At 44.1% G+C, this 18,304-nt stretch overlaps 4 protein-coding genes across 4 annotated transcripts; 2 read left to right on the top strand and 2 right to left on the bottom strand.

Annotated features, from left to right (window-relative positions):
- Nucleotides 1-316: 316 nt before the first annotated feature.
- On the top strand, nt 317-1,658 carry BDV37DRAFT_259848 (putative EF-hand calcium-binding domain protein). The gene is made up of 2 exons (XM_032083181.1): nt 317-438; nt 500-1,658. The coding sequence occupies exons 1-2, from the start codon at nt 378-380 to the stop codon at nt 1,234-1,236; spliced, it is 798 nt and encodes a 265-aa protein (XP_031936958.1). The 5' UTR covers nt 317-377; the 3' UTR covers nt 1,237-1,658.
- Nucleotides 1,659-5,912: 4,254 nt separating this feature from the next.
- On the bottom strand, nt 5,913-7,055 carry BDV37DRAFT_287366 (uncharacterized protein; the record flags this gene model as incomplete). Its single annotated transcript, XM_032088088.1, has 4 exons — nt 5,913-6,252; nt 6,310-6,407; nt 6,474-6,652; nt 6,719-7,055. 4 exons carry the CDS (start codon nt 7,053-7,055, stop codon nt 5,913-5,915), a joined length of 954 nt encoding a protein of 317 aa, XP_031936957.1.
- Nucleotides 7,056-11,505: 4,450 nt separating this feature from the next.
- BDV37DRAFT_297596 (Mpv17/PMP22 family protein) lies at nt 11,506-12,222 on the bottom strand (the record flags this gene model as incomplete). The annotated part of the gene is made up of 3 exons (XM_032090355.1): nt 11,506-11,952; nt 12,010-12,113; nt 12,195-12,222. 3 exons carry the CDS (start codon nt 12,220-12,222, stop codon nt 11,506-11,508), a joined length of 579 nt encoding a protein of 192 aa, XP_031936956.1.
- Nucleotides 12,223-14,896: 2,674 nt separating this feature from the next.
- On the top strand, nt 14,897-17,299 carry BDV37DRAFT_275095 (transcription factor domain-containing protein; the record flags this gene model as incomplete). Its single annotated transcript, XM_032085339.1, has 9 exons — nt 14,897-14,980; nt 15,079-15,363; nt 15,409-15,653; nt 15,706-15,739; nt 15,776-15,899; nt 15,954-16,629; nt 16,683-16,967; nt 17,019-17,107; nt 17,157-17,299. The coding sequence occupies 9 exons, from the start codon at nt 14,897-14,899 to the stop codon at nt 17,297-17,299; spliced, it is 1,965 nt and encodes a 654-aa protein (XP_031936955.1).
- Nucleotides 17,300-18,304: the final 1,005 nt, after the last annotated feature.

Here is an 18,304-nt window from a genome sequence, read left to right as displayed (position 1 = left end):
GGTGCTAATCGGGGCCAGAACCTTAGGCCACCGATCGTGTTGATCATACGAGAAAGCGTCCAGGAGTATAACGCATGCCAAAGGTCCTAGAGAATTAATGTAGATCAATCTGAAGGAGCTATAGAGCGACGTGGTACAGCAATCGGAGTTTTCTTCACTTGGTAGAAATTGTCCCACAAGTCCGAGCATGTACAGAGAAGATGTTACTATTATACGACCTCAAACTCACGGTCCCCTGCAGCTCTGGTGGGGTCAAAGCTGCATGCGCGCTGACATGAGAAACAGACCAACGTCTGACCCCTCACCATTCTTATCCATCGCTCCCTCCCTCATTTTCCTTAACCTCTCAATTCTCTGAAACCATCCATCCTCGCAAAATGCGCATCCTCTGCCTCCACGGCCGAGGCACCAGCGCCCAGATATTCCGATCCCAAACCAGTCCGTAACCCCAACCCCAGCCTGCCCAAGAAATCACATAACAAACAAAATGAAAAACCAGCCTCCTTCCGCTCCCGCCTCGAAGACCTCCCCATCACCTTCGACTTCATCGACGCCCCCTACACCACCACCGCCGCCTCCGGAATCGACCTCTTCTACGAACCCCCCTACTACACCTTCTGGCGCAATGACTCCATCCCAGATCTCTACAAAGCCCGCGACTGGCTCCTAGACCTCATCGCCGAGAAAGGGCCCTACGACGCCGTCCTAAGCTTCTCGCAAGGCTGCAGCCTCGCAGCCTTAACCCTCCTCCTGCATGCCCACGAAACACCGCACGCACCCCCTCCGTTCAAAGCAGCCATCTTCATCTGCGGCGGTGCCCCACTACCCCTCCTCGAGGAACTGGGGTACAACATCACTCCGGAAATGCAAGCCCAGGATGCAGCGTCCCGGAAGAAATTATCCATTCAGGCCGATTCGGCCTCCATCCTGGCTAAGGGCGCGGACAGATGGAGTGGTGGCGACGATGCGGGGGAGGTGATTGACGAGGAGAGAATTCGGGGGGAGATTGAGCGGTGTGTGAATGGTGCCGTCAAGATCGGGGTTCCGACGGTGCATGTTTATGGACGCAAGGATCCGAGGTTTGCCGCGGGCGTACTGTTGTCGGGGGTTTGTGAGGAGCGCAACAGGAGGGTCTTTGATCATGGGGGCGGGCATGACATTCCTCGTACGTCGGTGGTGAGTGATCGTTTGGCGGAGTTGCTGAGGTGGGTGCTGCAGGAGGGGAGTGTTGTCTAGGTCTCTGTGTTGAGGTTGTTTGAGGGAGGTGGATTCATGCGGCCTTGCATAGACGTTGCCTATTATATTTTGGATTTTTAGAGAAATACTACCATGGCTGACAGGGTGACAGCTTTGTAAGACGTAGTGGACGGGGTTCGTGGGGAGTGAGGGCTTGGATTATTGTTTGTATTGTGCGCTTTGTAGGTTAGTTGGTTTAAAGGGGATGGAGAAGACATTTGCAGATCTGCGAGACTCATTTATAGATATTGGAGTCTAGCATATTGAGCTTATGCAAAGAGGGACTGGGTAAGTGGGTTAGTTGTCCGTAGGAGAAACCGCATATTACTTGGCTAATTGTATAGCTGGGCACCATACATAGCGAAAACGAATTGAAATCAGCGATTAAGCTCCCTTAATCCGCGATGCCAATACTAGACCCACGGGACAAGAACCAAAGCATAAGACATAGGAAACTGACAAAAAGAAGCGCATATTGAGTTATTTGTTGTATGCAAATGATCTTCAGTTCTGGGCGCATTTTTTCAATTTTTTTCGCACCATCTTCAAAACCTATACATTTTCAAACGCTTATAACTTAACCAACTTTTTATTAAATTGAATTCTGGTTGAAGTTTTATAATCAGCGGTATTCAAAGTAAAGAAAAGTTTCTGTTTTAAATCATTTAAAAGTAGTTTAGAAATATCGATTGTATAGATATATATATAGTGTTTTTAAGATAACGTTTATATGTCTGGATGATTAATTTTCCTATCTACGCTATCTAGATAATAGAGTATATTTAATAGTCTATTTCTATTATCCACAGTTAGAGTATCGCGATGAATAGATGGAACCAATCTGAGTAGAACAACTGGAGCATGAAATCTTTTGTTATGATTTGGCAGTCCCGGACTTCGTCTGGCCCGGGTTATTAATCCAATGAGGTTATGGAATTATCAACACCCATTAAAACAAATACTTAATTCCAGAGAGCCACTCCTCTGGATCACTAATATGGTAACGTGCCGAACCCAAGTTGAGATGGTGTGCCACAACGGCTTCAATCACACGGCTCTTTTGGAATAAACCCTGTAAATATTCATTCTGCTGGTCTGGATATGTCAATGCGTGTAAGATATTCGTTTCGAGTTCTTTTGCAGCAGAATACGTAATCTCTCCATGGAGCAGACGACGCGTTCGCTTTGTAGAAGGCAACATTGGGCAGCGATCTTGATGCAAGTACCGGCAAAGGTGATGTCGGACAAACAAAAAGGAAAGGTGATGGAGCCTCGATTTGATATCGAGGCCAGTCACCCTCGGGCAACATCATGGTTGCTTGCATACGGCGATGATATATGAGGGATGCAGTATAGTGAAAAAATTCCTGCACCGTGCTCTTGCCAGGGAGCCCGCAAGTTTGGTAACGATAGTGATTGCGTTGTTCCCTCAATACAAGTTTCGAATTTTAGTAGAATAAAGGGTGGCAAGTTTCCGTCAACACAGTTGAAAGGGCGGAAGTCCGCGGTTTATTCTGTATAGCTGTATCCTGAAGTTCAGTTCCAGGCCTCACTTTTTACCGACGCACTCTTCATATTCTTACTCCGACCGCAGACGTACTGCTCCGGTTCTCTGAAGCATAAGGGCAAATATTTATGCGGGGCTCATACAAGCACTTTGTGGAGAGGTCGCTAATCATTTTGGTTCCCAGCGTATGGCCCGCGTTGGAAACCGATATATATTTTGCAGGTCCCAGGCCATAGTTGCCGCTCGTCATTGCATAGCCACACTACGCTCAACTCAGCTCAAGACGATAAAACGCACAGCCATGAGGATAGTACTGCGCACCTTTCTGCATCCTGTCTTTTTTCTGGTCTCGCTCTACCACGGCTTGGCGGTCGCATTAGATACGCACGCCGCGACCGAGTGTCGTTCGATACGTAGCCAGGTTAGATTATCTTCCTGTAGCTCTATCACCTTCCTTTCAAGAAGCAAAACCGGAGCCTGTACAATCCCCTCCTGGGTACTACGCCTATCCAGACTCCGTTAATAACCGGCTGTATATACAAGCTGAACCTGGGACCAAGAACGTCTTTGCTTTCATCAATGATGTTCCGCCAGTTAATCTGCAACCAAACCGCTAGTTAGATTGCTTAGTCGCTCTCTCAGTTAAGTCCAAACTTCCCTTTGCAAGAGATTGCCTTACCAGGCAGATTAATAAGATTTTCTCAGGAAGTGCCGACAGAAGCACTCGACGAGCGTCGCGTTCATAATAGATCTCTAGTTCAGAGCGCCACACCAGGTGTCAACAGCAGTGTCCCCGAGTTCGGCGAACTGATCTGAAATGTCTTCAGACAACATATTAAAGAGATTTGTTCCGCGAGCGTTGTCAGCAGACCCTCCAAGCGAGTCTAGGTGCTCGTACTATTCAGCTACCTGGTAGGTCCTCGAGGATGTAGACATTGAATCGGGCACGTAATTCAGCCTACCATTACACAGAGAATCATGTATTTAGCCCTCCTGCAGAGTTTTCACCTCCTTACTGAATTCATCATCTTTATCGTCTCCTATTGCGGCTCCTGAGCGCTGCCGTTCCAGTATTCTAAAGAGGTCCCCTTATAGCAATTCGTATTAGAAGAAGTTTGATTGGGTAGATTGAACACTTGAATACTACTACTACTACTACTACTACTAACGTAACCCACAAACGAGCGGGCCACACAATCGAGCGGGCCACCACGCGTCATTTCTACGCGTCTGTTTTTTTTGAAGCTATTCAACCACTAGCCATACCACCAAAAATGCCTAAATTATCAAAAGATAAGGTGGAACAAGAGGGAAGGGTCTTATTAGCTATATCAGCTATTAAAAATAATGATATTAGCAATATTCGTGAAGCCGCGCGCGTTTTTAATATACCCCGTACAACATTACAAAGACGCCTAGCAGGGTATACATTTCGATCAGATTTACGCGCAAACAATCATAAATTGACTACTAGTGAAGAGGAATCGCTTAAGGAGTGGATTCTATCACTAGATCTACGTGGAGTGCCTCCTCGGCCTGCATACGTGGAAGAAATGGCCAATATTCTGCTTTCAAAGCGTGATACTACATCTCCCCCTACTACTGTAGGGATAAATTGGGTATCTAACTTTACCAGGCGTACGCCTGAGCTTAAGACCTGCTTTGCACGCCGTTATAACTATCAACGTGCTAAAACAGAAGATCCGAAGATCTTAAATGCCTGGTTTCAACAAGTAAATGAGGCTATTCAGAAGTACGGCATAGCCTTATCCGATATCTACAATTTCGATGAAACCGGGTTTGCAATGGGCCTAATCGCTACTGCCAAAGTGATTACTAGGTCTAGTACGCCAGGCAAGCCGTTTTTATTGCAGCCGGGTAACCGGGAATGGGTCACTTCTATAGAATGTATTAGTTCTAATGGATGGGCTCTACCTCCCTGCATTATATTCAAAGGCAAAGTGCATATGGAGGCCTGGTATGAGGATCGAAAGGTTCTATCTAATTAGAGGATTGAGGTCAGTCCTAACGGCTGGACGAGTAATGAAATAGATCTACGTTGGTTGCAGAATCATTTTATACCAGCTACTGCAGGCCGATTTATCGGACGATATCGATTACTTATTTTAGACGGCCACGATAGTTATCTAACGCCTCAATTTGATCAGATATGCTTGGAAAACGATATTATACCGATCTGTATACCTGCGCACGCTTCTCATAGACTTCAACCGCTTGATGTTGCTGTTTTCTCACCTTTAAAACGCGCGTACGGTGGCCTCGTTGAATCTAAGATACGCTGCGGGCTTCATCATATCGATAAACTTGACTTTTTAGACGCCTATCCTGAAGCTCGTACGCAGGCGTTTACCGGAAGTAATATTTATAGTGCTTTTAGAGCTACCGGCCTAGTTCCTCTGAATCCTGTATCCGTTCTATCTCAGCTGGCAGTTCAACTCAATACCCCTACACCTCCGGGTAGTAGACCAAGCAGCCGAGGCAGTTCAGCGCCTAAAACACCTCATACAGTCAAGCAGTTGAAAAAGTCCGAAACTACGCTTAAAAAGCTGCTTAAAAATCGATCTCGCAGCCCCGATTCACCTACTAAGGCCTGCCTAAATCAAATGATTAAAGGCGCTGAACGAGCTATAAACGATGTGACGCTATTTAAACATCAGCTTGAGCGATATGAGGCTTTATATGAAAAGCAACTTAAAAAGCGAAAGCGCTCTACTAAGCAGATTACTTTTGAAAGGGGTACGTCAGTATCTGACGCCCGAATCTATATAGAGCGCAGAGCTCAGGCAGATGAAGCTATTCAGGCAGATGGAACTCAGCGTACTGAATCGGGGTCTAGACGCGCACCTCCTAGATGTTCTGGATGTAATATACAGGGCCATAAAATTACGAACTGCCCGAATCGATAGAACTACTCATTTTTCTATATGAATATAAATTGATGATATTTTGACCGATTTCAATTTCAGTATAGCGGCGTGGTGGCCCGCTCGTTTGTGTGGCCCGCTCGTTTGTGGGTTACGTTACTGAATATTAGTATATAATATATAGAATAAAACCCAAGAGTAATATAGCCGAATAAACAAGCTAGACCTATAACTTAAGGTGCTAAATCAGGTAGCTAAACCGACAGTCGATCAGCTGGTTTTTTTTAACTCAACACAGTGTCGTCGACCTTGATAGACTTCCAGAGAAGCTGGATATAGTCATGCTTACGGCCCTCATTGAAATCGTTACTGACTCCACTCCAACCCCACTTCCATGCATCCTCTCTGGAGACTCCAAAATCCCCCCGAATCATCAAGACTTCAGTAATCTTATACCTAATTGCGGGATTTCTGCCAATGTCCAGGTACCGGTATTTTCCACCTGCGCCCGCGGCGAGGTCAACCGATCCTGTCTCTGCGTCGTCACTTAGACGGCAGCTAAGAGAAGTACAGGTCTCCGAATCGGACGCCTTGATGCCCCACAGAGGAACAAGCCATACGTAGCTGAAAGAAAGGATTAGCACCAAATCGAGAACTAATCAATGATCTTTCATTGCATACTTCGAATACGAAAAGCCTTTGTTAATATCCGGGCTCTTGTTGTTGTCCACAGGAATGCAATTATCGGGTCGCTGCCACTCCTTGTCACCGTAAACAACCTTTTGGTATTATGGTGGTTAGCTCTTAACGCCGGTGTCAATAGGAACAAGGGACCATCTATATACCTGGATACCGCGAAGGAATCGTTTGGCCTCCAATGCACAGGTGATATTCGACGACAGCACTTTTTCGAAGTTTGGATCTGGTTCGGGGCGGGTTATGATTTGCCTCGATGCTACTGAAACACCCCCACCATTAAAATGCATCCGGTAACCGATAAGTCGGTTCTCTGGCCCAATCTTGTCTGGTAAACAATGTGTGGTCCGTAATTAGCATTAAGAGTAAATTAGATATACTATGAAAAACTCACATTCGGTTACCTCCTCGCCGCTCTCAAAGATTTCCTCCTTGACCTCATCCCTTGTGACGCTGTTCACGGTGTTCTTGATGTCCGCGGAAACCTCATATTCAACGCGAGCCTTTGCAGATACAACGTCCCAACTGGCGCCATATTCACCAGTGAATTGCCCCCTGAACTTCGCCTCTGCAATAGCCTGATTGGCATCCTCCCGAAAACGACCTTTGACCATCTTTCTGCTCCATGTGTACTTATCGGTGCGCGTGGTGGTGGTATCATCTCCATTGTAATAGTCAAATGCCTTTGACCAAGATACTTCTGCAGGTATTTCTATACTGGTTCGAGACATTTTCAGTGGGAGAATAAATATGTAGAAGGGATTCAAAAAATTTATGACTTGAAGCTTGGACTGACGAGAGCTTTCATCTACCTTTTTATATCATTTTAAGGCCCACCTACTCCCATTAGTTCCGCTGGACCTAAGTAAGATGACGTGCTCTATGATATTTTTTCCGTATGAATGGGAGGGTATACGCCTATCTGCATGCATCGTAGGCCCACAAGGAACCTATACCATTTAGCCATGTAGCCAGCCACAGGACTGTCTGATATTCTCGACTCGAGTCTCCAAACTCTCTTATCACTAATATATCTTACTAAGATACATCCTCTTGCACATATTAGAGATCTAAGTCTAGGCTAATCAATTTTGCGGATAAATGCGGGTTGTTTGACATAGGTAGTTCGCTATAGAATCTATGACGACTTTGATTCTCTCTTGGGTTACAACCCCTGACCGCTACACTCGACCCTCTCCTGTGTTATAATCCATGACCGCTACACGCGGCCTTCCCTGTATTGAGATCTCTGATCGTTGCAATGTAAACGTCAGTAGTCTTTACCGGATCCGTTGATATGGTGGGGTGGTGTGGTTCTCTAGACCGACAATCTCTGGTTTAGAAAACCGTCAGAGCAATCGCGACCGTATAACAATTACGTAACTATTCATGATGTTGTAGTGCCTATTTTCTGTAGATCAATCATGTAGGCGAAACGCACCGCCAGCATGTACTACAGGTCAAGCCCCAGATGCGGTATTTGTCAATATGTAGTACCAAAATGCATGTGATATATGCGGAGCGAGATGTCGATCCATCCTTAACTGCCGTGGGTGAGTGGGTTAGCCATTTCTGCGAGAATAGTTTTGCTACGACTGTATTTGTCATACTACCAGACGCATCCAGAAATGCAGCTGCGAACGCGTATGATGTACCTCCCTCTCGGACCTATTGCCAATGAACGGAAATTGACCCCGGCTTGAAGCGCATAATACATCCCATAATGGATTATTGATAGGCGCCATGCAGGATTCCAAGCCAAGAGCCAAATACCTCAGACGATTCTCAACCTTTGAGCTGGCACATGAATGTCTAGGTGGCTTTTAAGATGATATCTCACTCTTACCTCCACCATGACGTAACACGACTGTATTGTAACCTCAGCTCCCTCCCCCCAGCAGCAGCTTCCTACGTACCTGGTGTTCAAGTGGGATCACTAGTAGTACCTCATCGTGCTGCGGTCAAGTGTCTCACACGCTCATCTATCTCAGCTCAGCATGCAGGTTATGCGAGCAGGATGTGCATCTTGCGACATACCGACATACCAAGAATGTGTAAGGGGCTTTGAACGGCAAGGTGGCGGAGAGGGAGTGAATATACTTTGATACATCATGCTAGGAGGCCCTCAACAAGAATCCCTGAATACCAGCTGGCTTCCATCCCTTACATACATCAAACATATAAGTTTATCGCTTGTCACCTGCTAAATACATCATGAACGCAGAACATTTAGCCGCGCACTGATTTCCAGACACCATCTGCGCTGACTACAACCTCAACGATCTCGATACCTGTTTGTCGGACCTTCACTCTTCTCGCCAAACTCCCAATCTACACATTATTTGCATCATCCCGACGACCTTGTAGCCCATCAACGTCCTTATTCTCGAGATCGGCGGTCTCGGGCGAAGCACGCTCCCAAGGTAAATATTTGATTTTGGCCCATAACATTAGAAACAGTACTTGACTTGTCATTCTTCACTAGCTATTAGCTCTCACATATTTCACGCGACTGATCAACAACCGAACATTCGACGACAATGAAAGTGTCCATAGCCATTGGTAGTTCTTACATTGTCATCCCTGACTGACCTCACTGAAGCGACAAGCTCCGCCATGGTTTCCAACCCGGGGAGTCTGAGTGACCCTTGTTAAGGATGAGCAAGTTGACAAGCCTGCTGCTCCACTCTGCTCTAACAGAAAATATAACACCAAAGGAGCTGGTTGCACTGTGTCTAAAGGATTCGGCTACTCCAGCGCACACAACTGTGCGCACAGTATGTATTCCTGCCAGGGCCAAAATGGTAAGGTCGAATGTTTGTCAATCAAGAATGCGCGGAGGTCGAACTTGGAGGGTGGCTACTGCTATAAATAAGGTCTATCGCCGATCACGCGCGTGTGCAAGGTCAGCAACCAGCGGGAGAATAGATGGAGAATAGATACAGCATGTCCGACCAACGCAGATCGGAACGTAACTAGTGTCCCAGTATCGACTCATTAAACTTAAATCTGCAGAATTCGTTCCCTACGAAGGGGGGGGGGGGGGGGGGGTTTGAACCATTGTTCCTACTGAGGCCACGGCAACTTGTGTGGGTTATCTTAAATAGGCTCTGGTAGACCCGGCTGGCCCAGGGTATTGCTAGGTTTTGGTCGGGTTCTACTAGTGTCTTAAGGCTGCCTTCGAGACATTTCAAGGGACTGAAAAAACTTGAAGTCCCCATTAGAAACCCGGTAAGCTCTAGGGTCCCAGATACAATTTGTGGGTGTTTGGAATTACCCTAATGGGACAGCTTGGGGTTGGGCTGTAGGCTTAAGGCGCGGAAATAACCAGCACTGCCGACAGCCTAATGCTCATGCTGGAGCTAGGTCATAGCCTGTGGGTGAAGAAAGCGATTTCTGTCTCTCCATGATAACACACTTGAGAGAAAGACTACGACACTCAATTTGCATACAATATCATATAGCGATGATAATAGGAGGGTTGTAATTGCATTGTTTTTTCGGTCAATCATGCAGACAATCACCCTCTGCATTTGTTGCACCTTAAGACAACAAGTTCAAAAATGACCTTATCCCAGGGTCAAGCCTTGATACATTGCTTGTATGTCGGGGAACCACGCTGAAGATCGCAAATATAACCCTTTCGACACTCGGAAGAAGAGTTGCAGGCTACATATCATTAGCCTACAATTATCATGAGATGACGGGGAAAGTAAGAATATGACTACACCATACCCAGAACTCCGGCGCTCAAGCCAAGATAAATGACCAGCGCCGCAGAAATCTCAGTCAAGTGCATTTTCATTGTGATAAAGTTGGCTTGGGGTAATCCCAGGAGTAAGCTATTGCTGATGAATAGTATGGGAGTGTTAAGCTATGAACACAATGTAATTGACGAGCCTACCACTTTCACAAGGGCCTTTACTTCAATTTATATTCAACACCAAAGTAACAAAAAGCAAACCGGCCTCATCACTACGTCAGTATACTTCATGCGGACTTACATCACATATAGTAGTCTTCGCCGTTTGCAGTATTCTATTAGTAGTAGAACGGTGGCAAAGGAAAAGTCTAGACCCTAGGTCAAACATTATTACTTGCCAGCTTTCAGGAAGATTTTGCATCTGCACCATGACATATAAAATCCTTCCCTTGTAACAATTCTTTGTTTCAGCCATCAAGGTTCAAGGAGTTGCCCTAACTTCGATTATGGTCATGTAGAATCTTGGCTGCCGCCTAGATTGTTGTTTATTATGGATAGTTAGCAGATTCTACAATGGTGCGAGTGGTCAGGATGCAACAGTGAAAGAGAAGTCAAGGAGGGTAGGACGATTTCGCGCCTTTTTGTCGGTGCCCGTGGGGGCCCTGTTCTCCTCAGAGCCATATTCCCTGTCTCCTAGTAGAACCATTATTAATGCGTAAGTGAAGCAGCTAGCAACCCGGCGTGGACACGAAGGGAGGATAAGGATCAAGGGTGAGCATTGGTGGTGAAGAAGTGAGTGAATCACCAAGGATGGGTGAGCGAATCACCCAGCTCACCCAGCTCACCATCTTAAGGCAGCCATGGCCGAAAGAGGAAAGAAAAATGACCCCGTAGATTTTTGAACGAGAGAACTTCCTATCTATTAACTGATCAAAACATATTTCTTGGTAATGTCATCGTGGGTAACTCTGTGGTTAAATATGATTTTGGTGGACAATATCTGGGTGGTTTCCAGCGTAAGACAAGATATTAAGGATATTCTGGGACAGCCTGATCAAGAAATTTAGACTCTCCTGGCTGGCCTTAAAGGAAAGAAAACACAAATAGAATTTTAAGACTAGATATCTCAGCATCTTTGTATAATTTAGCGATCAGAGACACCATAGCAGTACCCGAGATATAAGAATATTCTCTATCTGGTTTTTTAACCGCCTCAAACTAGACTGCGGTATATCCATTGCAGCGGATATGCCGCACTCTATAAATAATATTTATTTATTAAAGCTAATTTAATATTTTATCTATTCCATTTAAAAATGATCTAGGAGATTTATATAAAAATAGATTATTTATAGATAACCCGCAGGTTATCTATACAGATTTAAAAGTTAAGATAGGATTAAATTTTTCAACCCGCAAATCTGCGGGTTAAGATAATGGGTTAAAGTTACTATCCCATTTACGGGTTATAGCGAGGCCTAACTCAGGTACGATTGCCAGAAAACAGCAAAGCCGGATATAGCAACCGAGCGAGACTGAGGCTGTACATAGGTAAAGTTGAACGCCGTGACCAAAGGCCAGTAGAGAAAGCTCCTGGGTATACTTGTAGGGACAGTGTTCTTCACGCGTTCAACGGCACCCTTGAGTCCCTCTCCGGAGAGAAGCCCATGGAAGGCAAAGAAATACACATTGAACAACGGAGTATAAAATAGCTGATTGACAGCCACTTTCGCGCAGAGGGATATAGTTGGAGAATGAGCGTAGTTGAACCGTCGTCCTAGAAACAGAAACCATTCGCGGCTGGGAATAGCGATGACGAGGCCGATGACGATACTTCGTAGGGAGCGGCGGGAGTCGAAATCGTCATCTCCGATCATCTGCGCCGAGAAATCGCCAATGCAGTATGTTACCGGCGTGAGACATAACTGCGTGAGGTATGGTCAACGGCTTTGCGAGTGTGAATACCAGTCGAGGAACGCTACCGCTGGTTCCCACGGTCGTTTGGCTCTCGGGTTTCCGCTGGGGTTTCGATGTGGAGGTCTCTGCCTTGTACAGAATGTTATGGTTTGTGTATGATGCCAGTAAGCTGGTTTTGGATCATGTCTGGGACGTGTCACTTGAATATGTTGACACTGTCTGGGTTGGGTATGAGATCCCGAGTGCCAACGCGGATGAAGAGATCGGGCAATCCGCATGTTGTGTGGTAAGGAGCAACAGAGATCACTTTTGTAGCTGAAAGTGAGTTGTCTCAATTCCATGCAGCTAGATGAAAAATTTTCAATCAAAATTTTTATTCATGTGGAATTTCTTTCGTGCTTAGAAGATCCCATGTTGGATATCCATAGTATGGAACTTCAAAGTTCCGACAGATATTGGGGGTTGTCGGAACTCTCAATGTCCGAACACATGAGGGCGGCCAATCCAGTCTCGGAAATGAGTAAACCCCATAAATGTGGACTGATTATGGCTGCTGAAGGCCCATGAAGTCCTTGAATCCCTTTTTAAAGCAAACGCATAAGGAAATATTACTACTGCACCACAACCTGGGCGTGTCATAAACCTAGAAAATCCTCATAGTGCAAAGCGTCGCTTTATGTTAGGAACGGGATGATCAATGGCACGGTACCCGTTTAGCTGTAAGACCTGGAGTGCCCTGCAGTCTGAATACCTCATGAAAATCTTCAAAGCTATCTACTCTTCAATTCGTCGACTCAAAAAGCACAACCAAGCAGCTTTGACAGACGTCAATACCAACATGGTTTCGATGCCTGAGGCGTCAACCCCATCTAGGTTACAGTGAGGCTTTGCACTGTTTGCAAGACGGAGATTATCCTAGCCGTCTCTTAGGTCAGCAAACCTACCACGCACTTCGGCGTATTAGTCTACCTCACCCAAACGATAATTCCTATTTAAACGATAAATTTGAAACTATTCGGGCTCCTATATACCACTACTATACTTAATTCTTATTCTAATATCAAGATACGGATTGTACAGGCCTATACAATCGTCCAAAGCTAAAAAAAGCCTAATATCTCTGCGCTAGCGCATTAATTTAATATTTTTTACTAATAACTCCAGGCGCGTATTTATAGCCGAGCAAATCTTTCCTCATGTCTTATCTTAACTAAGACACTTAATAATTCATAAGAAAAGATACTAATTTATTAGATTTATTAGCTTAATAATCTATATAGTCTACCTATAGCCAGAATAATTAAGTAGAATACTAATTAAATACTGCAGCGGAATACAACTAATAGGTAATCTTATACAGTTAATAAGAACTGGATTTATCGCTTTATTAAATATTTTTTTAAAAAGTTTAAGCTTATTTAGCAAAAGCCGAAAGATAAGAAGCGTCTTAATATAGAAAATATAAATATTTTCTAATATTAGTACAACTACTTAGAGACCTTTATTAAGAATATACCTCCCAAAAATATATACAATTTCGATAAAACTGGCTTTTAACTTAAATAAAGAAAAATTTAAAAAATTATAATTATTATATCTTTACAAGCTACAAAAGAAAATCTTTTTAAAAAAGTAGGGAAACTAATCTCTGCAATAGAGTGTATTATAGTAAACAGTTTTACTCTTTTTTTATATTTTATATTTAAAGAAATATATTATCTTAAGCGGTGATACAATATAGATATTCTAAAGAAATATCGAATATCTCTATCTCCAAAAGACTATACTATAGATAAGATTAGTCTTGATTAGATTTAGCACTTCTATTATTATATAAAATACTATATCTCTATAAAAAAAGAGATTCAATTACTATTTTTTAATAGCTACAAGTCCTATTTTATCTATAAATTTCTTCAATTTTATAGACTATACTATATTATATTATATTACTTTTCTTTTTATATAATATATCTTATATAGCCTTTTAATAGATAATCTTTTTAAATCTATAAGTACTTTTATCGCAAGAGAAACAATAAGCTCGTTCAAAGAGATATTAAAATAAACGATAAAAGTAATTTCTTAAAAGAGATCTATTCTATTTATACAATAACTTTTAAATAATATATAATCTAGGATACCTTTAAAAAGTAAGGTCTATATTTCTTAAATTTAGAAAAGGTAATAAAATCTCTACATAAAACTTTAAAAACTACTCCAGAACTTAAGATAATTATAATATTATTACTACTACTATCAAGCTTATCGCTACTATCTATAATACGAGATCTTCGTTGAAATATTAATAAAGCGTAGAGCTTTATTAATAATAGCCCGGAGCTTAATCAAAGCTTTATACGACACCTTGACCATATATTCCAAAGCTCGCTTAAAACTACTGAATTAACCATTTAGCTTAAGAATAATCTATAGTAATATCTTCAATATCGAAAGCCTCAGGATAGACAAAAATTATAGAAAAGGGTTAAATACCACGGGCCATTAACTGTATATAATACAAAACGCCGAATTGCGGATTATACTAAGATAGAAAGACTACAGGATTTTAAATAGATTAGAAAGACGGAAGCTTTGGAATACGATAAGCTACTATAACCGACAAATATAGGAAATCTATCTAGTATAGAAACTAGCTAGGTAAATAGAGAAAGCCCTAGATTATCTTATTAGATAGATACTCAAGGCAATATTATATAGAAGTTTAAATAGCTTCAAATTTATCGTTTAGATAGGAATTATCGTTTGGGTAAGGCAGACCAACACGCCGAAGTGCGTGGTGGGTCTGCTGACCTAAGAGACGGCTACAGGATTGTGGGAAGACCCGCTTACTATCGCCGACTCCGCAAATCGATGCAATTAAGGGCGGAGACTAAAGTGCGTCCCGCGGAGGTTTGAGAGTCCGAAATCACGAGATAGAAGTCCAAAAATATGAGATCGCAAAGCTCTCAGTGGCAAAGTCAAGCTGGAGTTAGAGCCACCTGCCGTACATGCAAAGGCTGCCGCCAGAGAAAGGTGAGATATGACCTCATTCTTGAGCTGATATCTCCCTGTGGAGAAAAGGCTATCTAAGTGATGACACTGAACCAGTAGTATCTAACATTAATGATAAGGTAAAATGTGATGGTCAGCATCCAAAGTGCGCCGCGTGTCGTACGAAGAACCAAAACTGCGAACATCCAAGGGATGGAAGAAGAAATGTTGTGAGAGCTAAAAAGGAGGACATAAGATCGCTTCAGAAGCAGGTTGAAGAGCTGAAAACTCAGATTCGCGGACAGACAACCGCAGAAGATGTTTCGCGCACGGATGACATCCATCGTCGTGACACCACAAATCACATAGAGTTCGGGCCTAGGTGTCCTAGGGACTGCACACCGGCATTGGGCTGTCTAAATGAAGTCAGTATGCTGCCATGTGCTAGGAGAATATCATGCGGTCTGCAGAGGGGTGAAAACTTATGGCCTTCCTCAACGAGTCCTACAGAATCGGATCAAAGCTTACAGGGCCCACTTACTGGCCGAAAAGAGACATGTGCTGATCCAAGCTCTTCAGAGGGCCATCAAATACAGGTCTATGGTGCTACGAGTCTACTACCAAGTTACCTGGAAGCTCCTTCGGCCAACTGCCAATCCAAAGAAAATGACGAAGACGCATTTTCGAGAAACATCACCCAGGATCGACTCATTGCGTTCTCGGCAATTATCAAACAGAAGGAGGCTATAATCTACTCGACACCCCAGTATTTTAAGCAACATCGATTTTGATGGCATTCCCGTAGAGATGGCAATGCATCTTCTAGAGCTGCATTAGAATCGGCTGCACTTTATGTATCTTTTGACATACCGCTCGGTGATCATGGACAGCCTCTTCAATAGTGGGCCTTACATGAACAAGCTGCTTTTGAACGCTATTTATTTACAAAGTAGTCTATACAGTGATTGACTATCTTTGCACTCGGACCCTGATGACTCGGGAACGATGGGCACAGCGTACTATGACCGATTCAAATCCCTACTCATCCACTATGTTGACAAACCCACTCTGCCCACCGTCGTCGCGCTGCTGACTTGTGGTGCTTGCCTACTACAATACGGCAAACAAAGCGCTAGTTGGGTGTATTGCGGTATGGCATATAGGATGATCACTGACCTCGGGTATCATTTGGAGGATCAAAGGTCTTCCCAGAGTGGCGAAGATGCCAGGCTCTCAGCTTTAGATAAGGAGGTCAGAAGGAGGGTCTACTGGGGAGCATATGCTACTGACAAGTTCCAATCTCTTTACCTGGGCCGACCTCCAGGGCTTCAGCAATCTCATAGCAATGTGGCTCATGATTTCTTGGACTCTTACGAAGAATTAGAGGAGTGGAAACCGTACATCGATCCCCGAACTCGAGTTGTTAGTGACATCAGCGTCCCAGTTTACCCAGGTCGACCTTCATATGCTCTGAGCACGTTTCAGTGCTTACTCCAGCTCTCCATTATTTCGGAGACAATCATAAACGCGTTCTATTCGACTAATGATGCTAAGGCATCAGAGCAAATTCTAGTGAAAAGCAGAGAAAGGGTCAAAGCACAACTGGACCATTGGAGAGAGACCCTTCCAAGGCATCTACTGTTTAACCCAAACACGGATGAGACACCTCCACCGCACCAGATGACACTGTAGTATGTCTTCCCTTTTCTAATAATTTCGTATCGTTTAATGACTTGAGTTTCAGCACAACATACTGGACCTTGGTCATTCTGACTGAGCAACCATTTCTTCGACGTGGTCATTTCGAGTTCACTCCAATCCCAGAATTGCAATATCAATCAAAAAAGAGATGTATCGAAGCTTCTCTTGAAATTCGAGACCTCATTGCAGAGTATAAAAAGGCATTTTCCCTTAGACGCGCCCAGTACGGTATTTCATACGCGATGTATGGCGCAGTTCTTGTTCTGCTCCAGCACACTGACCAAGATTGTGAGGAATATAGTGAGGCAATCAGGTTCTTTTGGCTTGCGTAGTTCGAATACCAAAATGGATGCGGTCATGGATTAAAAGGGCCGCTGAGGTTGCTCAAATCACGCATGTGTCGAATTGAGAAGCTAGTACAGCGCATTGATCTCGATCACCCAGGTGCTACGGGAGGACTGGCTTCCAGTGGAAACGCCTATAGGCTTTTTGGGGTATCACACTTACAGCGATCCAGATGTCCAGCTTGGAACTGAGCCTATTCCAGCAACAGAGGCTTTCGGGCAAGGGGAATCTTGGAACGAACCCTGCCTCAACGTAGAGACTGACGATTTGTTCTTTGCTGATGACACTATATTTGGCTTCTTCGCCCAGGAATAATCAACACGTTTCCTGGGCGGGTTTCATTGCCTGAAGGTTGCTCGCGTCTTTGCTTTCCCCGCACGATATTTTATAGGGATTGGATTCGGAGAAATGAACATGCGATACCTCACCTAGATGAGGACCACTTCACCGACAAAAGCGGCCAAAAAGAAACTTAGTGCCTTGCCAAGTAAGGCTATCCTACTATTAATTGGGTTCAGGTAAAATATGACCTGCTTCTTACCATTTACATCTTGATGTGTATTTGAAGTATTGCACAAGCCTGCTCATGCAAGAGCGGCGTACGAAAGGGCATGATTAGATATTGGCGATCTCATTCGTTCTCTTCGACTTTCACATCGCCATCTCATAATATACCCCGATATGACTCGGTTTACAGCGAACTACATGACGGCTCTTTGAATGAACAGCAAGATTGTTTGAGATGAATACGCTCGGGGCGCCAAAAGAGGGGCTTAGCTCAGCCACTGAATGACCAGGATCTGCAGTTGGGCTGTACTTTCAGCCTCGTCGCACTCACTTTCCTTCTGCGCTCTCACAACCTCGCCTTTCAACTCTTCTATCCAGCCTCTTCCATTGACTTATGGATCCGGCTACTCTTCAAGTTACGCTGCACGTGTCGGTCAGAATTCGTGCAGATAGACACAATCTCTGGAAACACCAGCAACTTGTACGAAAACAGTCCTGGGTGATATAGACTCAAGACTTGGACTCTACAGCACAACGCACTCCATCAGCCTCTTACTCTCAAAGTACTAGAGACATCTCCCAAACCAATCTAAACCATGCGTCTCCTCAAGACTACAAAGTCCAACGTGGGCGCCTTCGAGATTGAAGAGTTCGCCGACGACCAACTCCAAAATCAACCATATGCAATCCTGTCTCATACTTGGGGTTCAGACGAGGTTACTCTGCAAAATATCAATGAACCCATCGTAAAGTCCAGGGTGGGCTATAGAAAGGTTGAACAATGCTGCTCAATAGCCCACAAAATGGGGTATG

This window comes from Aspergillus pseudonomiae (assembly GCF_009193645.1).
Source record: "Aspergillus pseudonomiae strain CBS 119388 unplaced genomic scaffold BDV37scaffold_92, whole genome shotgun sequence".
NCBI lineage: Eukaryota > Fungi > Ascomycota > Eurotiomycetes > Eurotiales > Aspergillaceae > Aspergillus > Aspergillus pseudonomiae.
Note: the sequence above shows the minus strand (reverse complement) of the source record. Positions and strands in the feature narration are given on the sequence as shown.